At 39.2% G+C, this 27,457-nt stretch overlaps 1 protein-coding gene across 1 annotated transcript; it reads right to left on the bottom strand.

Annotated features, from left to right (window-relative positions):
• Positions 1-6,352: 6,352 nt before the first annotated feature.
• On the bottom strand, positions 6,353-27,270 carry trhr2 (thyrotropin releasing hormone receptor 2). Its single transcript, XM_077738511.1, has 6 exons — positions 27,106-27,270; positions 20,920-21,653; positions 13,711-13,843; positions 12,952-13,103; positions 11,803-11,926; positions 6,353-7,035 (listed from the first exon to the last, which is right to left on the bottom strand). Exons 2-6 carry the CDS (start codon positions 21,300-21,302, stop codon positions 6,493-6,495), a joined length of 1,335 nt encoding a protein of 444 aa, XP_077594637.1. The 5' UTR covers positions 21,303-21,653; positions 27,106-27,270; the 3' UTR covers positions 6,353-6,492.
• Positions 27,271-27,457: the final 187 nt, after the last annotated feature.

Here is a 27,457-nt window from a genome sequence, read left to right as displayed (position 1 = left end):
ATGAGTGCAGGTGTTAAGTTAAAAAGGGACTCATGCCGCTAGCATGCGTTAAACACGGGGCGATGACGTAATGATTAACCAATGGTCATAGACCTTGGGATAGTATAATAACGGGCTATTCAGACATTTCTCTAAGTTGGTTTTGAAATACAACAACGGACCTGTCTGATTATTTCACCCGTCTTTTAAAGGTATGTTGCTTTGTTTTGAATAACGATTGAGTGTGAGATGTGCAAGAGGCAATAGTAGCAACTGAGAAAGAACGTAATGCTTAGTGATGCTTGTTAACTTTTTTTATGTGTGCGCGTAAATGTGCGAGTCTCGGGTATTGTTTACAGCAAGCTACCTTCGGCCGCTGGTTATTTACTTTTTCATGTGTGCGAGTAAATGTGCGAGTCTCGGGTATTGTTTAAAGCGAGCTACCTTCGACCGCTGGTTGTTTACTTTTTTTATGTGTGTGCGTGAATGCGCGAGTCTCGGGTGCATTGTCTACAGCAGGCTACTTTCGGCCGCCGTTGTAAGGGTAGCATAATAGTTATGCAGTATATGACGGCCGGAACAAAAGGTAACAAGTTACAATACTCATAAGTTATAATCGTTTATGCAGCAAGTACATTGCTTTGGATTATAACGGGTTGTTAATATGTTACTATGTATATATTTGAGTGTTATTGTATATTATGTTTTGTGTGAATTGCTTAAATAACTAAAGTTGGTTGAAATACAACAAAGGACCTGTCTGATTATTTCACCCGTCTTTTAAAGGCGAAATACTTCTACCCGTGAAAAATCGCGGGTACAACATATACATGGACATTTTTTTTAAACAAATGCCTTACTATATTTGTACTTTAGGACAAAAAGCTTATTAAAGTAATTCTGATAACATAATTAAAGACTAAGTAGAGTGAGGCTTTGGTTCTGAAAAAGGACAATGTATATTAAGGCTCTTTTTCCTAAAAATGACCATGTAGATTGTAGAGTAAAGCTTTTTTTGTTTAAAAAAATGACCATGTGTAGCAAGGCTATCATAGTTTTAAAAAAGCACTAAGTGCAATAAGGCTTTTAGTTTAAAAACTGACTATGTATAATAAGGCTTGTTATCTTATGAAAATGACCATCTATCCACATAGATGTGCACTTGGTAATTTTTTAAAGAAAAAAAGCCTTACTAGATTTAGCCAGTTTTTAAACTAAAAGTCTTACTACACTTGTCTTTTTTAGAACTATGCTAGCCTTACTATACATGGTCATTTGTAAGCAAAAAAAAGCCTTGCGGTTCATGGTCATTTTTAAGAAAAAACAAGCTTACTATACAAGGACAATTTCTGAGACTAAAGACTTACTATGCTTGCTAATTTTTGGGTTAGAATAGTTACTTATTGCTCTCTCTTAAAAAAAAGAGTACGTATAATAATTATGTTTTCTTTAAAAATGATCAAGTATAAAAAGGATGTCTTTAAAAAAGTGACCCTGTACATATGTATGATTAAAAATAATCATATTCTAGTCATATCATGATATGATTTCTGCTGTAAACAGGGAAACAAAAATTAAATATCAGTATGAAACATGGCTTGTCCTGTGCCCACTGGGACCGTGGAGAGCAGTACATATGATATATTTAAGCAGTTATCAGATGTTATAACCGTCATTGAACATTGCCACAAACACTATATTATCATGCAATATTCATACAGGTGTCACACACAACAATATTAAATTATGTGGGAATAAGACTACCACCTGCTCTCCTAATACAAGTTAGTTCCACCTTCAAAAAGACTTGTATCCCTATAATCTATAGATGTTATTCACAAGCATGTAGTGTGTATATTTCGTAATCTTATTCACATCAAGCATAGTGTTGACTTGTGTTTATTTATATGAAATCCGTGATCTCACTGTATTGATGGTAATGCCAAATGAATAAAATCTATCTTTAGTTAAAAAAATTGGTGTTTAATATTGATTGCGCTAGTTATTTATTTTCGTCATTAATGATGCACCATGATTCCTGTAAATTACATTTTAGTTATCTGAAAATTACGTGTTTATTTGGTTAATATTTGTCTGTGTCTGTGTTGAGTTTATTCTGTAATACTGTTATATATGTGTGTAATTAATCATTTCGTTGTTAAATCATTCTTCCAATTGTTCGAAGAGTGCTCGGGGTCGTAACCAGTCATCTAGTCCTCTCACAAAGACTGTTTATCTGACATCTCACCCAGTCCCAGGCTCCGAGGAAGGTTGATCTGGGTTTGCAGCTAAGAGTCGTCAAGGACTCTTGCTACCAGGAGATGGATATCAATCACTTCCAGGAACCCTCGCATAGTGTTCCTACATTGTGACGTACTTCACGCTCCTTTATGTAATTGTTATGCCAAATGAAGGCGTGATTGTTTTAATTCAAATGAAGTTTGTTTTTAGTTTCCTCTGTTTATTATTGTTAAATACCTTAATTGTTATTATAGTTACAGATGTTGTTTTTGCATGTTGGATTAATAAATAACCTTGTAATTGTTTTGATTTATGGCTTTATAGCCGTACGAGAAACTACTGTTCGGGGAGATACTTTGGAGATCGGGAGGAAGTCTTAAAATGTATATCCCCTTATAAGGTTATTACCAGAGATGCAAATTATTTAATTAAATGTCAATAATTGAATAAGATGTCTGCCTGCAGTGATTGATAATTATAAAGAAGTGTAATTATTGACCAACCTATCAGTCTGGAACAGATTCATTAGATTTACAACTGTCATGACCACCTCGGGTGTGCAGCGAAGTAGAACCCAAGATACGAGAAGGAAGAAAAAAGGCCGGCAAAAGTCCTGGTGTACAACTCAAGATTTTAATGAAAAATAAGCATAAAAAAGAGGACAAAAGTTACCAAAGTAACAAACAAGGGAAGTGATCTCATCTCATTTTCTGAACCGCTTTATCCTCACTAGGATCACGGGATGTGCTGGAGCCTATTCCAGCTGACGGGGGACAGCTGATCGCAGGCACAACCATACATACTCGCACTCATACCTCGGGCCAATTTAGAGTGTCAATCAGCCTACCATGGATGTTTTTGGAATTGGGAGGAAACCAAAGTACCCAGAAGAAACCCACATAGGGAAGACCATGCAAACTCCAAACAGGTGGACATGACCTGGATTTGAACCCAGGACCCCAGAGCTGTGAGGCCGACACGCTAACTACTCTCTTCCCCGGGCTGCACTGGCAAAAAATATGATTTAATGAGGCACCTTCTTGCTACTTTTTCCTGATCTTTCTCGTATTTAAACCGAATTGATTTTCTAAGAAAAGAGCTAGACTAAAAAAATTCTGTTCAAACAATTTATTCACATTCATTTACTGAGGAAACCGGTTTCTTTACATGCACAAACTCTGAAGCGAGAGAAGAGAAAAAGAAGCCCGATATTACACAAATATGAGTAAAGTCAGGTAAAACCCCAAATATTTAAATATACAGAACATTGAACTTACTCTACAACAAAAACACTTTCCAGGGCTGAATAACAAATGCTTCATGTTGTGAAATACTGATTTTTAAAATAACGTTGCCTCACAAAATAATTATTTACACCACCCAAATCATTTGTGAGCTTTTATCACAAGGATTCCCCAATTTCCTTCATACATTATTAAATCAATTTTTTTCTTTCAAAACACAAACTCCCATTGAAGAGAAAGAGTGGAAAATTGTAAAATGCAAGTAAAATGGCACTTCAGTCGCTGTAATTTTTATAGTAGACAAATCTAGTTTTGAGCGGCCCGGTGGATGCAGTGGTTAGCGCCTCGGCCTCACAGCTCCTGGGTCCTGCGTTCAAATCCAGGCCGGTCCATCCTCAGTAGGGTCGCAGGGGGTACTGAAGCCTATCCCAGCTGACTTCAGGCTAAAGGCGGGGGACATCCAGAATTGGCGACCAGTCAATTGCAGGGCACGAGGAGACGGACAACCATTCACGCTCACACTCATACTCAGGGGCGATTTAGTGTGTCCAATCAGCCTAACACGCATGAATTTAGGATGTGGGAGGAAAATGGAGTACCCAGAGAAAAGCCACACAAACCCGGGGAGAACAGGCAAACTCCACGGTGTGGGATCAAACCTAGGACCCCAGAAGTGTGAGAACAACATGCTAACTGTTGCACCCTGCATTTTCATATTGCTTTAAACACAGGGAGAAATAATCATACAGTGTTCAGTTGTTGTTGTCTTCAAACCAACTTTTACTGTAATGACTGAAAAGCTCTCGTTTTTCAAACTATGCACACCCAGACATTAATAATCGAACACTGATACATACTTTAACATATTAGTCTCGCTATTTGGCTGAAGGCATCAATAATCGAACACTGATAACCATCCAATCCAAAACTAGTTTTACATCACACATGCAATCATTTATAACTTAAACACTTTAGCATGTCACACTCTATCATTAATAACTCACACAATTTAGCCCAGGGGTGTCAAATATACGGCCCGCGGGCCGGATCCGGCCCGTCTGGTGGTTTGGTACGGTCCGGGGAAGAAAGCTGCATTGTATTAAAAAAATATGAATTTTCTTTAGAATTTGTAGTTCTTGTATTATCCGCTAGGGAGCGCAGTGTTTTAGTACATGCAGACAACATGAATTGACATTTATTTATGTTCTTATGTTATTCTCTTGTTCATAATATATTGTTCATAATGTAAAAGGAAAATTCTGTTAAAAAACCTTTTGATAATTTACTCATTATTTGCACTAATTATTAGTATTAGTAACTACATAATACAAAGGAAAAAAGTGGGCTTATTGTTAGGTCTATGTAATTTTGCAATGAGTTTACTGGTCCGGCCCGCTTGATCTCAAATTAAGCTGTATTCGGCCCGCAGACCAGAGGGAGTTTGACACCCCTGGTTTAGCCTGTCACATAACCACTAAGCCGCCGTTTTTCATTCTCCCTCTCAAAACAAGATTTGAACCCATATTACAGAAGCTGAACATACTGACAACTGAGCTACTTAAATGCAGTCGGCGACAATGCGATGTATATCGAAGGTTAGCAAAAAAATTACTCCCTGAGAAAGTAGAAAGGCTAACATCTAAATGCATCTAGCTTGGGCTTTTGACGTCATCACTATGATTAGTCCAATTACACATGCTGTGCTTTTTAAAGCTGTTTATCGTCAAACAAGAGTTGAAAAAATAGCTCTTTTTAAGGTAACTTGTCATTTTGACAGTAAAATTCAGTTTTCCCTTGTTTATTGTACCATTTTGGGAATCACATTCATGATTTTTTTCACCTCATTTTTATAGTGTATTATTGATAAAAATGACGTTCTCAGGACACAATCTATAAGAGGCTGTTACAATGTCAACTATACATTATACCCATTTGAATAAAAAAAAATAGCAGCAGCAAGAAGACAGCAGATAGCAATAAAAAATATGGCTCTGAAGCATAATGAATCAGATTTTCTTTTTCAGTGCCAAACAAATATACTGTACAGTATTTTGGAAATGGATGGCAAATTTGTACAAATACATGGGCATGGCCAACATTACTTCAAATTGTGAATAACTTGGGCTCAAGCAGCTTTTTGTCTCTATTAGACAGGAAAAGTTTGACTTCAGGGCAAATTACAGAAAAAAAAAACTTTTTGTACAAGGACACATTTCAAGCATAAATCTGACAGAAATATATTTAGATTTTATGGAAGTTCAAAATTCCAAACCTTTCCCACTATATCAGAACATAAACAAAACATAAAATTGCATCAAAATAAATTATTCACAAATCCATCCTAATATGTGCGTACATTGTGTAGCATGTGATTGGGACGTTGTAAGAGTGTGTGTGTGTGTGTGTGTGTGTGTGTGTGTGTGTGTGTGTGTGTGTGTGTGTATAAATTCCTTATAAACTATAGTTTTAGCCGATGTACGATACGTTCAAGGATGAGGTCGATTTATGTCCAAAATATTTTTTTGCATTGAATTTGTCTTTATTCATCCTTCTTTTTTTTTGGGGGGGGGGCTGTTTTTCTGCTCTCTAAATTTGGTGAAGACCTGCGTCGGACCATTATTTCCCCCCCAAAAAACACAAATAAATGTAAAAGACGTCTTTGTTGGCAAATTAATTAATCAGCCCGGGGAATAAAAAAGAAAATGTTGCCGTCTCCAAGGATTGATGTGTCACATGTTCATTCTGATCCATCCATTAATAATGGCGAAATGGACATTTTGTCTTAGCCTATAAATAGTATAGGATTTTTTTTTTGTAGTGGGCTGGGCCAAGGCAGCTGAGAAAGGAAGACTAATTTGATCTAATTGCAATATTAAGCCTTTTCTGTCCTATATTTGAAAAAGAGATTTGTGTCCAATGTACATATGGTCTGCTATCATTTTAATGTAAATTACAGTAGTATTTTGGAGCATTTTTACCATCAACGCAACCGGATGTGGGCTTTTAAAGTGTAAAAATACGTAAATATTCACATAATGTCCAGGTGAGTTTCTGTTAGATGTGTGTCAGGAATAATAATAGTGCGATTATTTGAGGAAGAAGCCTTAACATCATTTAACGGGGAATTGTCAACAGAAGTAATGCCTAAACAATACGTTGCTGATCTGCTAAAATTGTCTGCTTTGTTGCCTTTGATCACATTAGTCTCTGGCTGATCGTTCCCATTTTTTGTGTTTACATCCGTTGCAGTGTTTAGAGTGTCTCTTTTGGGGTCTTTATTCGGTCCGCGAACAATACTAAAGCCGGTAGGAATGGCTGACAATGTCCTGTGTTTTCCCTCTTGGTGCTTACAGTAGTAAAGCCCACGAAAAGCTGAGCGAAACTTCTGAGACATTGCATTGTATATCACTGGATTAATTGCGCTGTTGGCATAAATGCATGTCCTGCAAAACAATAGGAACCAGGCATCGAGATAGGGCGTGGACACAAAAGAATTGATCAAAACTAATGTTCGATATGGCATCCACAGCAGAGCGAATAGAATCACCACAACAGCTAACATCTTTGTAACCTTTGGGAAGGAAGCAGAGAGAAGAGAAAACATTAAACACTATTGGAGGTCATTTTGTGTCACAAAATCAACTGAATGCAAAAATGACTGTACCCAATTTTATTCAATTTAAGCAAAAACTGGTGAAAGGCTTTTTTTTGTACTTAACATTTGATTGGTGTGTAGTTTTGGCCATGATCTGGCGTTTTGTTTTATACAATTCTTTCAAAATGTCAAGCCAGACTCCAATAACTGTTACAGAAAGGTACAGTTAAGGCCAAGTTGGAAGAAAAAAATATCGCTTCTGACAGTTTTGCCATCGACGTATATTTCTGCTGTTTAAAAGGTTTGAAATATTGACAGGTTACAGTGAGGCAAATAAGTATTTAGTCAACAACAAATTGTGCAAGTTATCCTACTTGAAAAGATTAGAGAGGTCTGTAATTGTCAACATGGGTAAAACTCAACCATGAGAGACAAAATGTGTAAAAAAAAATTTTAATAAAAATAAAAACGGAGTCACATTGTATTATTTTTAAATAAAATTTATTTGCAAATCATGTTGGAAAAAAGGTATTTGGTCAATTACGATATGAATTGTAATCTGTTAATATTGAGATTTCTCTCTTGGATTACTATGATTTGTTGTCATTTTCCGCGGCATACCTGAGCATCGCTCACAGTTGGGAAACACGGAATTAGTTGATTCAAACTCAATCTAAAGGCTGAAGGCTTGCTTAAAACCTCAAAAACATGTTCACAATGACAACTGCTTTCTGAATAATTTAGTTTCTTGAGCCTTTTGTGTGGGAAGCTTTCAGATCTTGAACTATGGTTACATCACACGTCTTCCTTCATTTGGCTTACAGTGGAAGAATGTGATCAAATGTTAAGTTGGAAAGCCCACAAAACAATATGCAAAAGATGAATTTAGTAACATTCTTTGAATGGGAGTAGTGCTGGCCCTTGGCACAGGCCTTAAATCTGCACTGATTAACACAATAAACACATAAAAAATGCAACCTGTACACCCAGTGCTGGTTGATATCTTTAAACGAGGCAGAGGCGGCGAGAAAGACTGTGCGCTGTTATCATAAGCTTAACTAGGCCACCTGGCTTTCTTATATGCTCGTATCTCAAATTTGTCTCGAATCTCAAGGCAAATATTTGCTTGGAATTTTCCCCGTATCTCAAATTTCTCGTTTGTTGGGGCACTCGTATGTCAAGGTAGTACTATAGTAACTCGACTAAACAGACATCCTGATTATTCTGATTCCATCATTTGAAAATCTAAATAAGTGTCATTTCAAAATTAATCAGAATCACTTATTTTGATGTCAAAACAAAAGGCTATGTACAGTTTCTATTTTCGCTTAGATTACCTCCCTGTCATATTCCTTTCCTATAGTGGTCATGGCAACAGCTCAAATATTTCAACAGAGCCAAAGTGAGTGTTGAAAGGGGGTATAAAGTCACTCTCCTGCAATTACTGTGGTGTTATCAATTGCTAATAATACTGCACGCCTTTAACCTTTTACCTCTGTTTGCCTCAGTGCTCTGCCTGTCATTTATTTTGTTGGAAAAGCTTTCACTCCCCCTTTATTGTTCAATGGCTTTTCATCTCAATTGCATACGTTTACTTTCATGCACCTCTCTCTTTTTTTCCACCGGGGAAAGACAAATAGGCGGCCTGCCTTTCACTATTTTTGCTGAGGGGCAGCATGCCATAAGTGTGTTTTGAGATAACATAAGTCCAAGCTGTGTGGTATGCCAGCTGTGGCAACCTCAGCTGGTAGATAAAGAGAAAACGTCTACACACAGCAAAATGTGTAATTTAAAAGAAGCTTTGTAGTTTAAATATATTGTCCAGACTGTTAAATAGAGCTAACTAGTGGACATGGAACGGGAATGGACGCAAGTGAATGAAAAAACAGGGCAAAATCAGGTGCCAACTTAAAGGTATGGATTTAAACTTGTTCACCAAAACCACAGGTTTGCAACCTGTTCCTTAAAGGCCACAGTGGGTGCAGGTTTTCATTCCAACTGAAGAAGAGGATCCATTTTAACCAAACTGGTGTCTTAAAAGTGTTTGAGGCTGTCAGGTGCTGGTGCTTTCAGAAGAAAATTGGATGGTTAAAGTGTCTGTGCTGGATCAGCTGGAATAAAACCCTGCACACACTGGATCCCTTTATGGAATAATTTGGACACCCCTGACCTAAACAAATGAATGCAGGCAAAACAAAACACAAAGTAGAAAACCAATGTCAAAAGAAACTTGCAAGGACACATGAAGTACATGGATGACAATGTGACAAGGGCCAAACAAAAACTGAGGGATTGTAGGGGTGACCATGTACAGAGATTTCTGGGGTGGCATACTAAAATTAAAGCAATAGTTTCCCAGGTGTGAGGACGATGGTAAAACTATCATCTGAGGGAGGTTGGGATTAAATGCATAAGTAATACTAATACAACTAATGTTATACTGGCGAGTGAGGTGACGAAACATTTTGACAATGGTGGACGGGGCCATACCTAGCCATCCTGTGGTGGCGCCATTGCAGGCACCACAGGTGAAACCAATGGACGATCACAGGACAAGACACCATAAGGAAAATAACATGAAAAGGACCAAACATTTATAATGTGGTAGCAGGCTAACTCTTTCAAATATATCAAGAAGATAGGAGAATTTCCTCTCTAGAAATTGAAGACTAGCTCAGCCCTCATAATTAATGTCTCATCTCATTTCATTTTCTGATCCTCTTAATCCTCAGTCGGGTCGAGGAGGTGCTGGAGCCTATCCCAGTTGACTTCGGGCCAGAGGTGGGGTACACCCTTAATTGATGGCCCGCCAATCGCAGGGCAGACAAACAACCATACATGCTCACACTCATACATATGGGCAATTTAATGTGTCCAATCACCCGACCCGCGACTGGACGTTAAGTCGACGGTATTTTGCTCCTTTTTGGTCGCCGGTCAAATGGTACTTAAATATTAAACTCTCTTAGATATTAAACTCTCTCTCTCATAAATATAATTTTGAGAGTTGGTTTCAACATTAAACTCTGTCACCATTTGACCGGCGACCAAAAGACCGGCAACCAAACGTCCAGTCATGGTTTGGGGTGATTGGACACGTTAAATTGCTCATATGTATGTGTGTGAGCCTCTTTTAGTCGTCGGGCTTTTGGTCACCGGCCAAATGGTGACAGAAAGTTTACTGTTGAAACCAACACTCAAAATTATATTCATGAGAGAGAGTTTGATATCTAAGAGAGAGAGTTTTGTATCTAAATACTATTGAATATCTAAGTACTGTTTAATATCTAAGTACTGTTTAATATCGAAGTACTGTTTAATATCTAAGTACTGTTTAATATCTAAGTACAGTTTAATATCTAAGTACTGTTTAATATCTAAGTACTGTTTAATATCTAAATACTGTTTAATATCAAAGTACTATTTATTATCTAAGTCCTGTTTAATATCTAAGTACTGTTTAATATCTAAGTACTGTTTAATATCTAAGTACTGTTTAATATCTAAGTACTGTTTAATATCTAAGTACTGTTTAATATCTAAGTACTGTTTAATATCTAAGTACTGTTGAAACCAGCTCTCAAAATTATATTCGTGAGAGTTTAATATCTTTTCAACAGTATTTAGATATTAAACTCTCCCTCTTAGATATTAAACTCTCTCTCATGAATATAATTTTGAGAGCTGGTTTCAACAGTAAACTCTCCACCATTTGACTGGCGATCAAAAGACCGGCGACCAAAAGACAGGCGACCAAAAGACTGGCGACCAAACGTCCGAGCACCATCTTTTCCAAGATACCCGCCAAAAGATCATAACCAGGAATCAAATAAGATTAAATGTGTAAAAAAAAAATGAACTAATACAAATCTGACAGCACACTGGACTAATCTCCATGCATAAAAGTAGAATTCTTGAGCCGGCAAGATTGATCAATATTCTATCAGATTAAATTGGCCTATCAAATGATGGGTGAAAAAGTGTGAATTGCCTGTTGAGGAACTAAGAGGCTAAAATTATCAGCAGCACACTTCTTTGTACATCCAAAATCACATTATGCAAATTTTATGCTCTTAGATGGAGGTCCTTGACTACAGGAGATTGCAATCTTTTAAAACTCAGGCTTTAGGCACAGTGCTCACATGGTGACGCAATGCTTTGCATGCAAGCATGATGAAATTCATTTTCTTGAAAAAGTATTGATCTCAAATAGGAATTTCAATGATTATTGAGGAATACAGTCATGCCGCTACCCCTGGTTACGAAATTTTCAGGTTACGAAAGTTTTTGAGATGCAAATGTTTTTCAAATGCAAATGAGTGCCTCAAGTTACTAAAAAAGATCCAAGTTACGAAAACGTCTGAAACCACTGAACGAACACGAGTTGATGGCTGTACTATTACGTATTCTGTCAGTGTTCAGTGCATGACGATTCTGCTAAACAAAGATATAAATTGAATTTAAGGGGGTGAAAAGATTTATTCCATCTCCAACCTCAAAATATTACACACACATCAGGTAAGATGTCAATGTGTAACTTGTAAATTGAGAAAAACATAAAACTATAAATTAATAAATATATAAATCATGGGGATATCAGGGTTTCCTCGACAAAAGCAGAACGTGTTGACAAATTAGATTAGAATTTTATTTCATCCCGTATTTGGGAAATTTCATGGTAGCAGTAGCAAGACAGACACAAGACATTGTAGACCGAGGTAAAAGAATAGACTAGACACAGACCTGTTTCCTTGAGGAGAGTCCACTTCTGGGGCGTCGAGACCGACCCCTTATCCCCAGTTCTGGGACTTCCCGAGAGCTTAGGCGCATTGTGGAGGCAGTGTTTTCAGGTTGGTTAGGTAGAGGGCTGGAGAGACACATTATCGTATTGTTGGTCAATTTCCAAATTCTCCACCTTCATTAATTTCCCTATTGCTCCCATTTACCCTTGAGTTTCATCACTTCTGTTAGAACATAAATAATAGACAGACAGTTATACAAATGAAAATGTGAAAACTGTACTTTAAAAAAATATATTGCTTCTATAAAAACTTATTTTTCTCTGAAGTGCCTTTTAAATGATCAACTGTGAAATTACACAAACACAAATATATTTTATTTGCCGCCTATTACAGAAGTTTCATATTTTAACAAGGATTTCTTCATTAAATTTCTCCATCTAATGACATGCTTTTATCATGGAGTGGCCAGATTTCAAGGTAACAATGTGTCAACTACATCTGGTATTTCCTTGAATCTATCAGACGAGTGGTTAGCATGTCGGTCCCACAGTTCTGGACTTGAGGGTTCGATCCTAGGTCAGTCCTCACTGTGTGGAGTTCAACCCGGGTTAGCCTGGGTTTTCTTCGGGTACTCTGGTTTCCTCCCACGACTCGCAAATATGCATGTAGGACAGTTAAAAACACAAAATGTTCCTTGGGTATGAGTGTCAGTCTCCCTGTGCCCTGTGATTTCCTGGCCACCAATTCAGGGTGCCCATAGTTAACTGGGATACTCTTCAGCATCCCTCGTGACCTTTGTGAGGATAAGCAGTACCGAACGTGTATGAATGAATTTGTGGGTTTTATGCAATGCTGTCTCAATGGGTGAAAATACAGGTAAGGTTGTTACTTTGTCTTTCCATACAGAAAATTAGTCACATAATTGCATTGCAACAATACGGGGTAGTGTGGGGATAGCCTTAGCTCATTCAAAAGACCCCACAAAAGTGTCACTTCTCCTAGAATGACAATATGAAGGATAGATGTTTTGTATTCATCTGTTCAGCATTGTGATGAAAGATTGTGAGTGGCCATTTATGTCTGAGGACTAAAATGAAAAATGTATCTGCTAGTAGGTCTCTGATATTGTCAATCATAAAACTCTACTTACCTAAGGTAGAGAATCCGTGCTATCAAGCCATAGAGCACGATAGCGAGAAGTAATGGGACAACGTAGAAAATGGCAAAGTCGATGAGGTAGATTGGCAGGTACAGCTCTCGCTTGACCTTGTACCCACAATGAACATGTCCATCCGGGCTCACCTGATCAGAAATGTATTGGAGGAATAGGCATTACAAATGTAAATATGTACATCAGCACTCATAATTTATTTATTCATCATCCGTACCGCGCATCCTCCTAAGGGTTGCTGGAGCCTACCCCAGCTGACTTCATGCGAAAGGCAGACTACACCCAAAAGTGGTAGCCAGTCAGCTGCAGAGCAAACGAGAGAGCCAAACGACCATTCACACTCACAATCATACAGTTACTAGCGGAAATTGAGCCCACGCCTGCCCGCCGCACCAAAGTTAGCTGAGTGAACCACTACACCGTCAGGCAGCAGCACTGATCATACAGTTCTCAAATGGCTTTTGACTTCCTCTTATTGTCAAGTGAGTTTTGTACAAAAGAGGATCTCGTTAACATTTTATGCGTAGTAAAGGTTACCGGTATTGATTGGAGGTTTGCTAAGTATGTTCAAAATGGAACACAATTGGAAAACATAATCTAACCTTGCAGCTCTATTATTTTGTAGTATTTCAGGCACAAACACTTGTCCTTTGAGGATTTCACATTACCATTAGTGTTTAAAGGTTGTTTGTCAATATATTGGCAACTTGGGTTTCATAAAACATTACGTACTCCTACCTGAATATCCACAAGGAAAAACCAAAATATGCAGTAAACACAGGTGAAGATCCAAACCCCTGCAATAATCCTCTTGGCCCTGGACACTGTGCAGACTGTCTGAGCCTTAATTGGATGGCAAATAGCAATGTACCTGCATATGTGAGGAAAGGAAGGTACAACATACAATAGTCAATTATGGCTCTTGGGTTTGCATCTAGTTTGTCCATCAGAAATTTCCTTATGCCTTTTTGTGTGTAGTTTTCATGCCGATCAATACTATGGTTACGTTATTAGTTGTAGGGATGGACTGACATGGATTTTTGAGGATCGGTAACGATTATTACTAGTGAGAGGAAAACGGATTTTTAAAAAATTGGTATAAAAATTTTGTAAAAAATTTGTATAAAGACTATTTATACAAGCCTCAAACTTCATAGATCTTTATTAAATGAGACAGATCAATCAATAGATCGATACTAAAGAAGTGGCAAGGTCACAATGATCTATTCTAAAAATATATTGAGAATTCTTACAACTTATGTTGATGTATATTATTGAATGAGGAATTCCACTTTATTGGTATAGCGACAGAAGAGGACATTACAATGGAAAAACATTTTTAAATTTGTTATAATACAACACCTACTCACAAAGTAACTAATACCTATCTAGACATTATGATCTTCAATGCTAAAATGTGGCATTCGGTACTGTCACGTCTTAAGGCACGTCAAGTGTGGAAACAGCAGATGACGGATAAAGATATTCAAACAAAACTTTATTTTAAAAAATACAGAAAAAAACAGAGGCAGGAGTCTTAGAAAAAGACAAATACTTGAAAAATCAAATAACAAACTCAAACCTGACGGGGAAATAAGGATCACGGGACGTGGAACATGGAACGTGGAACATGGAACGTGGAACATGGAACGTGGAACATGGAACGTGGAACATGGAACATGGAACGTGGACCATGGAACGTGGAACCTGGAACGTTGAATGTGGACCGTAGAACACAGAGCATAGCAAAGCAGACAATCCGACAATGGACTGACAAACACAACAAGTTTAAATAGACAGACATGGGTCGATGAGACAATTGGGAATACCTGGGTAACACAACAGGGAACAAAATGGATACACCACGGGTGGAGAAACGACAGGTGAACACAATGGGGCAATCACTTGGACAGGACACACGGAAAAAAAGCATAAAAAATTGATTTGTTGACTATTTCTTTTGACACCTGCTGTTGTAGTTTACCCTCTGAGAGGCAAAAAATGAAGATGCCTTTGATTTGTAGTGGAAAACAAGGTTGATTGTTCATGTGATTTCAGTCGTGCAAAAACTAGCTTTGACTTGCCATTATTATGATATATCACTCGGAGGGGAGGGTATGTGAAAGTTTTAAGGGACCTCTTAAAGTGATTCCTCCACTGAAGCCTAACTGGTATGTACAACAAAATATATTTCCAAAAGCATGGATAGACTACCTTTTTTTCCTTGTTAATTTTCCCATCTATTTATTTATTGAAAATTAGAAAACTCTTTGAAACCTACAATTGGAAAACATTGTAACCTTGCAGCTCTATTATTTTGCAGTATTTCGGGCACAAACACTTGTCCTTTGACGTTTTCATATACCCATTAGTGTATTAGCATTTTTTTTCTACCTTTATTGTATTTTTTTTTTCATTTCAGATTTTTTTTCTTCTTGTCATTTAGTGTTGGGGGTTCAGGGTTGGAGGCGAACTGGTTTTTGGACATGAAATCTCGAATAGTATGTATTGCACACCATCAGTGCAATATTGCTCAGTACTCACTGACCTCGTTACGTCCATTTCAGTGATGTATCGGGACCCTTTCTATTCCTAGAATCGGTATTGGTGCAACATTACTAGGTACTCGGTGATTTAAATTGGGCCATTCACATTTTGTGTTGCCACACCAGCCAAATCATCAATAATAATCCACCTGATGGACCGTTGTGTGTATCAAATGTCTCCATGTGAGATTAAGTGAGCCATATTTAAAGGGAATGAAAGAAGCTGCTTTGAGTAGCAGCAAATGGAGGTAGATGCTATGTGACCAAGGCAGTGTAAATTGTACTCTTAAGCAATGTTCCCTCTAAGCTGCGTGTGTGTGCAATCGCGCACTGCCTGCACATTTTCAGCGCACAAGAAAATCTATCCAGCGCATAAACAACATCAACAAAGTATTAATTAATATCTAATATTAAACTTAATTTAATTAATTCACCCAATACTATTGTTTTTCACTCAGTGAGTGACAAGTGTCCAGCCAATGATACGATACGGTTCACTTATGGTATGAAGCCAATCATGGCATTGACGGTGCTTGCGTCTGCGCCCTGCCTCTCTGCGCCGTGCAGGTTAGCTAGCAGGTTAATAGATGCTAATGCAAAGCCCGCATCATGGCGAAACGAACAGGCAGCGACACATCCACTCACCCAGCCAGAGTAAAAAAGAAATGCAGTTCTTTTAAGATGGAATGGTTGTCAGAGTATGTGCAAATAGAAGAAAAAGCGGTGAAATTGGGTGAGATTTTTTCTTTATCAAGTGAGAAAGGTCTACTCTGTAAAACATGCAGCGATGCCAAAGTAGCAAGTGAGTTTTCAGATGGGAAAATGTGGAGCTGGACGATCTCAAGTGTCACGTTCAGTATAAAAGTCATTTAAAAGCTGTCGAAACTGTATGGAGACTCAAGATTGGACAGGGGATTGGTACATTATTGCGGGAGAGCACAAAAGACAGAGAGAAAAGGAACAAGCTGTCACACAAAACAGAAAAAAAGAGAATTCACCGATAACAGAGATCCAGTAGCAAGGTACTGCTACAAAAAGCTGAGTGATTCAGAATTCAAGTTTACTATCACTACGCTGGGAGATGTTTTGGGTGAGCTAGCACAACTCAGCCTCACTTTACAAAGACACAACCTGACTGTGATGGAAGGACACTGCTTTTCTAGAGCAAAAAATGAGAAGTTGCGTTCCCAATACTTGAAGAAGAAGGATGTACATTGGAGCAACCGTGTCAAAGAGGCTATGGGGGCCTCATCAGCTGATGGCAGAAATACTGGTGAGATTACTCTTTTTATTAGTAAGCTGTGTGATCACATGGATGTTCGTTTTCCAGAGGATGAATTAAAGGAGTGCTCTGCATTTGATATTGAAACATTGAGCTCATACATCAGTTTTGACTATGGATCAGCAGACATTGCCACATTGGCAAAGAAATATGAGGCCATTCTCAACCACCCACCACAGTCTATGGAGACCATTACCAGTCAGTATGCTGAAGTACATAATGAAACAAAAATTTAAACAGAGGTCAATCAGCACATTCTCAGATATGGTTGCTGCAACACGTAGATGTGAGGAGCTAAAGGAGATATCACAGCTTGTGGATATTTGTGCTACATTTCAAGCTTCCAGTGTCGACTATGAAAGATGATTTGGTTTAATGACTCATTTCAAAACAAAATCCAGAAATTATCTTGATGTGACACATTTGGACCAGCTGATGCGCATAAAGTCAAAGCAAGAAGCAGACAAAGCCATCAACCTGGACAAAGTGTACAACCATTGGAGAAGTGAGAAGGACAGATGTGAAAAATAAAGTAAAATTTAAGTCAGATTTGTGCATGTTCTAGTGATGGCTATTAAAATGTTGTCTTTATGGATATTAATCATCAAATGTTGTTACTATTACATCATTTATGGGTAGTAGAAATGCCAAGAAAAACTGCAATTAGATATTTAACAGACAGCGTTAAAGGAATTTGCACTGCATCACAAGCTTTAGCACAAGTCATTGTGCAAAATGTGAATGTGTTAATGTGAGCAAATTGTTATGTCTGAAAGGTGTATATGTCTTATATCTTCCAGAACAGGACCCTCAGCCAGGTCAAAGCAGGACTCTTCCCATCGCCAAAGCAAGACTCTCACATACTGTATAACATTGACACATCCCATTTTTCAGATTTTTGTCTTTTTTTTTTTTGAAGTGGACCAAATTACTTATTTAAAAATAAAACTGCATATCTGATGTTGCTCACAGTAGTCCTCAGTTTGCTCAGGGAGCTTGTATAGATACATGAAAAATTAGAGGGAACATTGCTCTTAAGGCTAGATTACGGAGGGTTAGCGCGTTGGTCCTGGGTTCAAATCCAGGTCATGTCCATCTGTGTGGAGTTTGCATGTTCTCCCCGGCCCTGCGTGGGTTTCCTCTGGGTACTCCGGTTTCCTCCCACATTTCAAAAATAGGTATGGTGTGAGTGTGCAATGTTGTCCATTGTTTCCTTGTGCCTTGCGATCGGCTGGCCACCGATTCAGGGTGTCCCGGCATCTAACCCGGAGTTAGCTGGGATAGGCTCCAACACCCCCGTGACCCTAAAGTAGATAATGTGGTTTAGAAAATGAGATGAGGCTAGATTACATCGCTTGGAGCTGTGACAAGATTGGCTGCATTCATGACGTTGTAGGTATTCTCAAGGATACCAGTCAATCTGACAAATTTCATCGCCTTCAAAAATGTCTCCAATGTTACAAATCTAATCATAGAATTGTCGCAGAAGTCTATTTTTTACAGGCTGTGTGGCCTGACTGCATGAAGTTGACAGAATACCCCTGTGCTGGAAAGACAGTTTAGCAAATATAAAATAAAACTTCCACTTTCCTTTCCAAAAAAAAGCTCTGTTGTCAATGAGGATCACACTGTCTATCCACGCTTTCCATTTTTATGAGTAGGCAAAATATATGTTTTCCTTTTTTCATGAGTTTGTAATGTTCTTCTGCAGAAAAAAGACCAACTCATAAGAAAATTTGTTTTATTATTATTATATTATATGTTTATTACATCAGAGAGGGGTCTCAAGATCCACCAGGGCAGGAAAAAGTGCCTGGAAGAGCTTAGCGAGGGGCCTCGCATTGACCACTACTTCCTCAGAGGTAGGACAAATAAGTCGAGTGAAGCCCAGTGGCGGGACACTCACCACAGTCCACAGGGTATCAGAACCCCAGACGAAGCTCAACCAAGCACGGATCCACCAACGGACATGAGTCCACCGACACAGACCTTGTCCATCTTGAAGGCCTGAAAGGGAGCTATGGTTCGGAGGGATTTGGGGTGTGACCGCGTGGTTCCACCTTGCGCCACACACCTGGGGCTGATCATCCTGTGGTGGGCCAACCTCTGCAGAGGGTGTCTTGTTATAAGTGGCTGAAACACCCAATGACGTGTGGGGCTAACAACTGATGATGTGGCGTGCAGGTGGCACCGCGTGATCCTAGCCAAATCCCACCCCATGTAAGACGTTATCTCCAATCTCTGTCAATTGATGTGCTGAACATTAGGGATATTTAACACCTAGTCCTATAAAGAAACCTGATGTCTGGTGTCAAAACCAGTGACCGCTGCGAAAGGGCAGCTGACAACCTGGGAAAGACCTGGTGACGGCCTGAAGAGACTGCTGGCAGGAGGGAATAGACCCCAACGGGGCTGGCAAGGGTTAGCTACCCTTGCTGGCAGGAGCCTTTCACTACACAGTGTCTTGGATCCACCCAAGTATTGCTTTGAAGATTTCTAAAGGAAAAACACCCCTGGAGTCTGCGAGAGCGGGGGCGGAAGATGACTCATCAGCGGACCACACGGTAACGAACATTGCAAAGGAAACGACAACGGATCAGATGATCGGCACAACAGTTGACGGAGTAACAGGACTGGCAGGACACAAGATACAAAGCTGCATCTGTGGCCGGGAAAAGGTTACATCAGAGAGGGGTCTCAAGATCCACCAGGGCAGGAAAAAGTGCCTGGAAGAGCTTAGCGAGGGGCCTCGCATTGACCACTACTTCCTCAGAGGTAGGACAAATAAGTCGAGTGAAGCCCAGTGGCGGGACACTCACCACAGTCCACAGGGTATCAGAACCCCAGACGAAGCTCAACCAAGCACGGATCCACCAACGGACATGAGTCCACCGACACAGACCTTGTCCATCTTGAAGGCCTGAAAGGGAGCTATGGTTCGGAGGGATTTGGGGTGTGACCGCGTGGTTCCACCTTGCGCCACACACCTGGGGCTGATCATCCTGTGGTGGGCCAACCTCTGCAGAGGGTGTCTTGTTATAAGTGGCTGAAACACCCAATGACGTGTGGGGCTAACAACTGATGATGTGGCGTGCAGGTGGCACCGCGTGATCCTAGCCAAATCCCACCCCATGTAAGACGTTATCTCCAATCTCTGTCAATTGATGTGCTGAACATCAGGGATATTTAACACCTAGTCCTATAAAGAAACCTTGTGCCCTGAACCCTCCTTTATTTACAAGTGAATAACGATGTAGTTCTGGTGGGATGTACACAATGCCTGGATGTTTCTGTGAGTCTCACACATTACCGGGTAACTGCGCCTGAATTCTCACATTTGCGAATTCCTCTCTCTAATTGCTATGGACATTCTTAGCCCAAAAGAAACCAGTCGAGCTGACTTGAGACACTTTTGTAGTTGTGGCACATCTACATTGGAGCTTCAAGCAGTGGAATTTATAGGGTGAGTGGTTAGTGCGTCTGCCTCAGTTCTGAGGTCCTGGGTTCGAATTCAGGTCAGTCCTCCTGTGTGGAGTTTGCATTTTCTCCCCGGGCCTGCATGGGCTTTCTCTCGGTACTCCAGTTTCCTCCGACATTTCAAAAACATGAATGCTAGACTGGTTTGACAGTCTAAATTGTCCCTAGATATGAATTTGAATGGTGGTCTGTCCCCTCGAGCCTTGCAATCGGCTGGCGACCGATTCAGGGTGTCCCCTGCCGCTGGCCTGAAGTCAGCTGGGATAGTTTCCAGCACCCCCCGCAACCATTAAAAGACCTTCTGCACCGGGCATAAAAATACAGTCCAAAGATTTGAAACCAGAACGTCTATATTCCAGACTGCAGTACTAGATTGATTGCTATTATGAATATTCTTAACATTTTTATTCAATGTTAATGTCACAGGATTTAATCATGTTACTATTGTTGCATTACTATGTCTAGATTTGATGTTTGGAGTCAGCCAAAAAATAAATAAATAAAAATAAGAAAATGCTTTTGTTTAATATGTTCATCTGTTAGTATGAGATGTACAGTGTACACTAAAATTGTAAAGAAATAAATACGATTTCAAAAAAGGGTGTTTGAGGTTCTCTTTCCAAGTATTGTGTCTATCCTCACCTTTCCACAGTGAAGGCAGTGATGGAGCAGGATGACACGTTGATGCCCAAGTACTGCAAGTAGGTGATTCCTAAGCAGCCAGCATGTCCAAACACCCAGGTTCCCATGAGACTGTCTGAGATGTTGGGAAGTCCTGCGGCTACTAGTACAGTCAGGTCAGCTATGGCCAAGCTCACCAGGTAACAATTTGTGGGTGTCCTCATATGACGTGTGGTCAGCACAACAAGGACCACCATTATATTTCCCACAATTCCAACACCACACACAAGCAGGACTAAGAAAACAGAAACTGTCTTGTACTCAAGGGACTGAGAAATAGAAATGCTGGGACTCAGGGAAATATTGGTTGGGGTGTCAACTCTGGAGCTCATATTGTCAGTCATGTCTACTTGAAAAGCTGAGCTGTTTTTTTCTCAAAATTTGAAATAATAAATACTATAATGTGTTAAAATTGTTTAATGAGGGATGTGCTGCTGCGTGGATATCACTGGTTCTCAATTTGTGCTGGTTCATTTAAAATTCACTGAAGGCCATTTGTTCCAACAATTTAGGTACAAAGTTTAATCTATTATTTATGTCTTCATCAGTCCATTAAAACAATAGCGACACTGCCCTTGTGAACTTTTGTATTTCTTTTGAGTTTGCATCTTTCAATTGTTAAAGAGGTACCACTTATTACATTAAAGATGAATATCTCCTTGATTTCTGAAGGGCCTCAGGTCACTAAAAGCCACCTAAAAAAGAATGAAAACAGATATTTTACATCTTTATCTATATTAAAAAATGTGTTACTGTCTCCTTGGAGGCAGTAGGACACCTGAGGGAACAATTGGGTTAACCAAATGTAGAATTTTGGTTGCCCAAACAAATCATGAATGAAAAGAGAGTGACAGTGAAGGATGATAAAGTGCACAATTCTGGGAAGTGAATGTACGTAGTATGGTATAAACAAAAAATTCAAACTGATTCATTGTAACTATAGGGGGACTGAATAAGTGGGTGTAATTACTACTACCTTGGGTTGTAACCACACACATCTGTGGACTTAGAAAATACAGCCATACCTCTACTTACGAAACTAATTGGTTCCAGAACTTTTTTTCGTAACTGGGACATTTTGTAAGTAGAGCAGTACTTTATATCTGAATTTTCTAAATTTATGCACGGTCCTCACCTAACTGCCAGCTAAACTTTTTAAAATTGGTCAGTGTCTCAATTTTGTATGAAATATGTGAGAAACACACAAAAATGAGAGAAAACGATGAGAAAATGATTCAATAATGTCTTAAAATGAATATAATGGCCAGAAATCCCAGTGAAAGTGTGCCCTGCGCCGCTGAAATAGTTTCCTCTGTAATACCCGTGTTTGTCCGCCACATGAGGGCAAGAGCCTGTTCTACCAGGGCCGAAAGCCGTCTACTTTGTAGTACATTTTACTTTTACGTGTGGCTGTGAGTGTGTGTGAAAATATTTGCCGCGTTGCGTTTGTGTGGTTTTTAATCTCCGAATAAGGGGTAGACTGTTATTGTTTTTCCCTCTGCTTTTTGACTACTGCTGTTTGTCCCTGCTACCTTGCTGGTGTGGTGGCACAGCTGGGCGGAATTCAAAATTAATCCCTGTTGTGTCTATTTAAACCCCACTGCATATAATGTCATTGTCGGATCGTCTGCCTAAATTCTCTTGCCATGTATCCACGTTACCTCGTCCCTAGATTCCCTGTGTTTTCCCTAGTCCGGTTTGGTTTCGTGTTTTGTTTCCTAAGTCTTTGTTATTTTGTAAGATCCCGCCTAAGTTATTTAAGTTATGGTTATGAGCACTATTTCCCCTGTGCTAACCACTCAAGCCCTTGGGCCGCCGCTGCGCATTGTGCGCTCGCTAAATGGGTAATATTGTGCTTGGTAACTGTGCCAAGTAAATACAAGCAGAAGTGGGCTACACAATAAGCCTGTAGTTGAATAATCAGCCCTAACAAAAAAAAATTCCGCCTCCTTAGATCCATAGATAATTGTCAATTCTATATAGTGACAATAGTTTATGACGATCGGTCGACAGAATAAGACTTCAACTTTTGTGTAAAAAGAAGAAAAACTACTTGAGAGACGACTGAGCAGGCCTGCAGCCTTTTAAACCAGATAACTCAACTGTTTGCAGACAGAAATTTGCCTCTAAATCTCTAACCCAATACACACTGAAATTTAGGGACCCCTAGCTGACCATGGTGCACCTTCTCATGCTCACTACTGCAAGATGGACTGCTACACGCCGAGGCTTTTGATCAACCCCCACCCCTTTTTCATTCCTCCTATGCTGTGACACAGCCTGTCTGATTTTTCGCCATGTGTTATTACACAAATCCCAAATGAGATAAACCATAAACACACTCGAGAAAAAAAAATGTGTTTTGAGTTTGGGTGATTAATTGTAGTCTAAAATTGATAGAAAAATGAATGAGCAAGATACAATGGCGTCAAATAGCTGCAGATGACACTTAGTCATTATATAGTGTGAGTGACAGGCCACAAATCCACATTGTTGGATTGCACAGAGAAGGGGTCAAGGTCTCACACACTTTGATCTTCATCTTTTTTAGGACAGTAGTTAAAATGAAACCTAACCCTAACTGATGCTACTCCTGTATTACGCCTGACTCAGACAACAAAATTTTAGCTCAATTTTAGCCCGAAAGACATGTCATGTTGAATTCTTGACTGTCGTATCTGGCATTTTGAATTTGGGGTCATAACACCGTGTGTATGTGGACATGTCCATTGACCCAGAAAGCATGGCGTGTCCGTATTTTCACTGGTCATGTCGCATAGCGAGATGCGTTCAACATGTTACTCTGTTAATAGAAGGCAAATTAGAAAAAAAAACATCCAATCCAATATCCTGTTTTTGGTGGAGGGGGTTTTCAGAGGGCTAGAACGAATTCATTTGTTTTCCGTTCATTTCTATGGGAAACATTCATTTGAGATACAAGTAAATTGAAATACGAGCTCAGTCCCAGAACGCATTAAGCTTGTATCTCGATCTACTTATCATATCTCTATGCTGATGAGAATTGTAGGGAGCTAGCCAGGAAGGCATAGATCATTTAAACTTTTTACCATCTTTAGAGAGGGCGGCCCGGTGGTCGAGGAGTTATTGCGTCAGCCTCACAGTTCTGCCTTGTGCCTGTATTTGGCTAGGATAGGGTCCAGTGATCCCTACGACCATTGTCAAAATCAAAATCAATATCAAAATCAAATTTATTGTCATCATACACAGCTGCGTATAACAAAATTGATGGTGCTACTCCACAAAGTGCGTTGTGAGGATAAGCAGTACGGATAAGAAATGAATGAATATCATCTCTAGATTCCCTGTTTGGGACAACCTAAAAAAATCCAGCAGTTTGAGGATAAAAACAATTAATTGCTTCAAATCAGCAATTCAGAACAAGAGGTTCTCAGTCTGCGTTTTTAAGATACTTCCTCTTTTCAAATCAAATCGACAAAATCTTTGCAGTATCTTTAAGGTCATTTTAACATATTGAACTTCTAAAACCTTTATTTTATGATTTTCTGCTACAATAAAAAAAGACTATTATAAATTAAGCGAAAATTAAAAAGCTACATACGTATATGTTGACTCATTTCCGAGCCAAAGCGCTATATTCTACAGTCTACAGGGAGCTGACTTTAACAAATTGAGGTGGACTTGAAATGGAAAAGTAATTTTGTTGCATTACTGACCCATTAATGAAAATATATCCACTTCTTGGCTGAGGTCAAGCAACATCCTGACTAACCAGTCGCATCTCCTTGGAATGCTGTTGCCATATACATCCCAGTCGGATTCTGATAATAAAAAAAACAGCTCTTATTGATTTTACTCATGAAATGAAGCATGGCCACTCTAAATTGTCAATGTGTAGGCTGTGCACAAATGGGTTGTCTCATTGTGCCCTGCGATAAGCTGCCAGCCAATTTATGGTGTCTGCTGCCCGTAGTTGAATGGGATACGCCCCTGCACCCCCGTGCAACATTGTTTACAGGCCACCTCGTTTCTATTTTCCTCAAAATCGGTTACAAGCATCCAAGAACACCATTTCTTTGAGGGAACATGATTTATTTACATACATTGTCTGGTGTGAATGTAAGTATAAATATCTCTCAGTCATGTTTTTACTGGTATGTGTGTGTATATGTGTGAGTGTATGTGTGTGTGTCTGTGTGTATGTGTGTTGTGTGTGTGTATATGTGTGTGTGTCTGTGTAAGTGTGTTGTGTATGTGTGTATATGTGTGTGTATGTGTGTGTATATGTGTGTGTATGTGTGTGTATGTGTGTGTATATGTGTGTGTATATGTGTGTGTATGTGTGTGTATGTGTGTGTGTGTATGTGTGTGTGTGTATGTGTGTGTATGTGTGTGTCTGTGTGTGTTGTGTGTGTATAGGTGTGTGTATGTGTTTGTTTGTGTGTGTTGAGGAGGGTGGATATCGTTCAGAACACACACGAAGACTTGATCTCGAGTGGCTACACTTAAAAAAGCTACTCTTTTTGGCCCCAAATCTCTTTTAAATAGCCAACTATTTACAAATTTTAGAGATCCAAAAAGAAATACATTAACTCCACATTTTCGGGATAAAATTCTAATAATTGGCAGTGGCTGCTTAGCCGCTAAACGGTCAAATAGTCGCAGGGGCTATTTAGCCGGTAGCCGGTCAAATAGCCTATATGGCCCCATACGGCTGTTTAGCCGGTAAGAATTCTGTGTGGGGTAAATAGTAACAAACTACGACCATGAACCCACTGCCTAAATTCAGTGTTCCCTCGCTTATCGCGATTAATGGGGACCGGGACCACCCGCGATAAGTGCATTTCCGCGAAGTAGGGATTCCCCTTCCAAAATCCTTTATTTGAATTTAATTCCAAAATTTTTTTTTTCTTTTAATTTTTTTTTACCCCCGGTATACAGTACACCATATAGAATACGGGTAGAGAGAGTGAAATTAATGTTATAACAAAAAAAACTGTAAAATATGTTATTTCAATGTAATATTTGTATTTTTTTTTCCGAAAAAAAATCTGCGAAGCTCTGCGTCCGCGTTAACTGAAGCGGGAAGTAGCGGGGAAACACTGTAATGGTCATTAAATCCCTATTCACCTAATGTTAAAATCTATCAATTGGCAATAACACATCAAATTTCAATAAGATTGGTTGAATGGTTTAGAAAATTCCCTATTCACTCAATGTTAAATAATAGGTTACCGGCTAAATAGCCCCTGGGACTAATTGACTGGTTACCGGCTAATGAGCCACTGCCATAATAATTGCCTATTTTATGGGGGAGTCAATTTAGCGGGGGCAGCCCAGCAGATGAGTGGTTAGCGCGTTGGCCTCAAAGTGGGGGTCCTTGGTTCAAATCCAGGTTGGTCCACTTGTGTGGAATTTCTATGGTCTCCTTGGACCTGCATGGGTTTTCTCCGGGTACTCTGTTTTCCTCCCACATTCCAAAGACATTAATTGGACCTTGATTGGACACTCTAAATTGCCCCCATGGTTGTTTGTCTCCTTGTGCCCTGCGATTGGTTAGCCACCAATTCAGGGTTTCCCCCTCCTCAAGCCGGAAAGGAGCTGGGATAAGCTCCAGCACCCCCAGTACCCTAGTGAGGATAAAGCGGTTCATAAAATGATAAAAAAGTAATTTTGCCCAAGTAGAGAATGTATCAATCATTGAAACAAAACATAAAACTATATGAATAGGGTAATATATAAACTAAACTTGTATTAATATATTGAGATTATTTTGTCTGTTTAAATTGTGAACATTTGAAGACTTTATATGCTGATGGCGGTCGTAAAACCGTATTAAGGAAACAGAAATAATAACAAAAATGAAGAAAATAAGCCTTTATGACAGAAAATGAAAGTGAGCTATTTATTTTGAGTGAAAATCTCGAATTGCTAAGCGAAAATCCAATATTATATAGGTTAACATGTTCAGTGGCTGGTAGGTTTACATTAAAAAGCTAATTATTTTCAAAATAGGAATGTATTATCCTGTTCTTATGACATTACATTGATGTACTCGTGTCAAATTATTGTTGAAATGTAAAACAATGAAATGAATGCAGATGCGCATATGTTGTAGGCAAACTTCTTTTTCATTACCTAATCCTAAAAGAAGGAAAAGTTATTTACCTTCAGTGTCTGTCCAATGTGACATCATCATGTTTAGCACCAGCAATTACATAATTAAAATTCCTTTTCCCACACGTGTCTGTCTGCGCCGAGGCAGTTCAATGTGTCATTCCGTGGTTTACCTTCACAAGACCAGTCGACATTGTATACAACTTGGGAAGCAGTGCGGGTGACTTCAAAATAAAAGTCTGATCCTTTCAGAATAAATCAACCTCTACATCATAATTCCTTGCGGTATTTATATTTTTTTCCACGATTCTGTCCGTGACATTGAATTCAATATTAACGGGTCACGATATGTCTCATAAAAATACATGTGTAGATCCACTCTTAATTTTGAAGAAACAAGAGG

The sequence above is a fragment of the Stigmatopora nigra genome, chromosome 2, assembly GCF_051989575.1.
Source record: "Stigmatopora nigra isolate UIUO_SnigA chromosome 2, RoL_Snig_1.1, whole genome shotgun sequence".
NCBI classification, from domain to species: domain Eukaryota; kingdom Metazoa; phylum Chordata; class Actinopteri; order Syngnathiformes; family Syngnathidae; genus Stigmatopora; species Stigmatopora nigra.
Note: the sequence above shows the minus strand (reverse complement) of the source record. Positions and strands in the feature narration are given on the sequence as shown.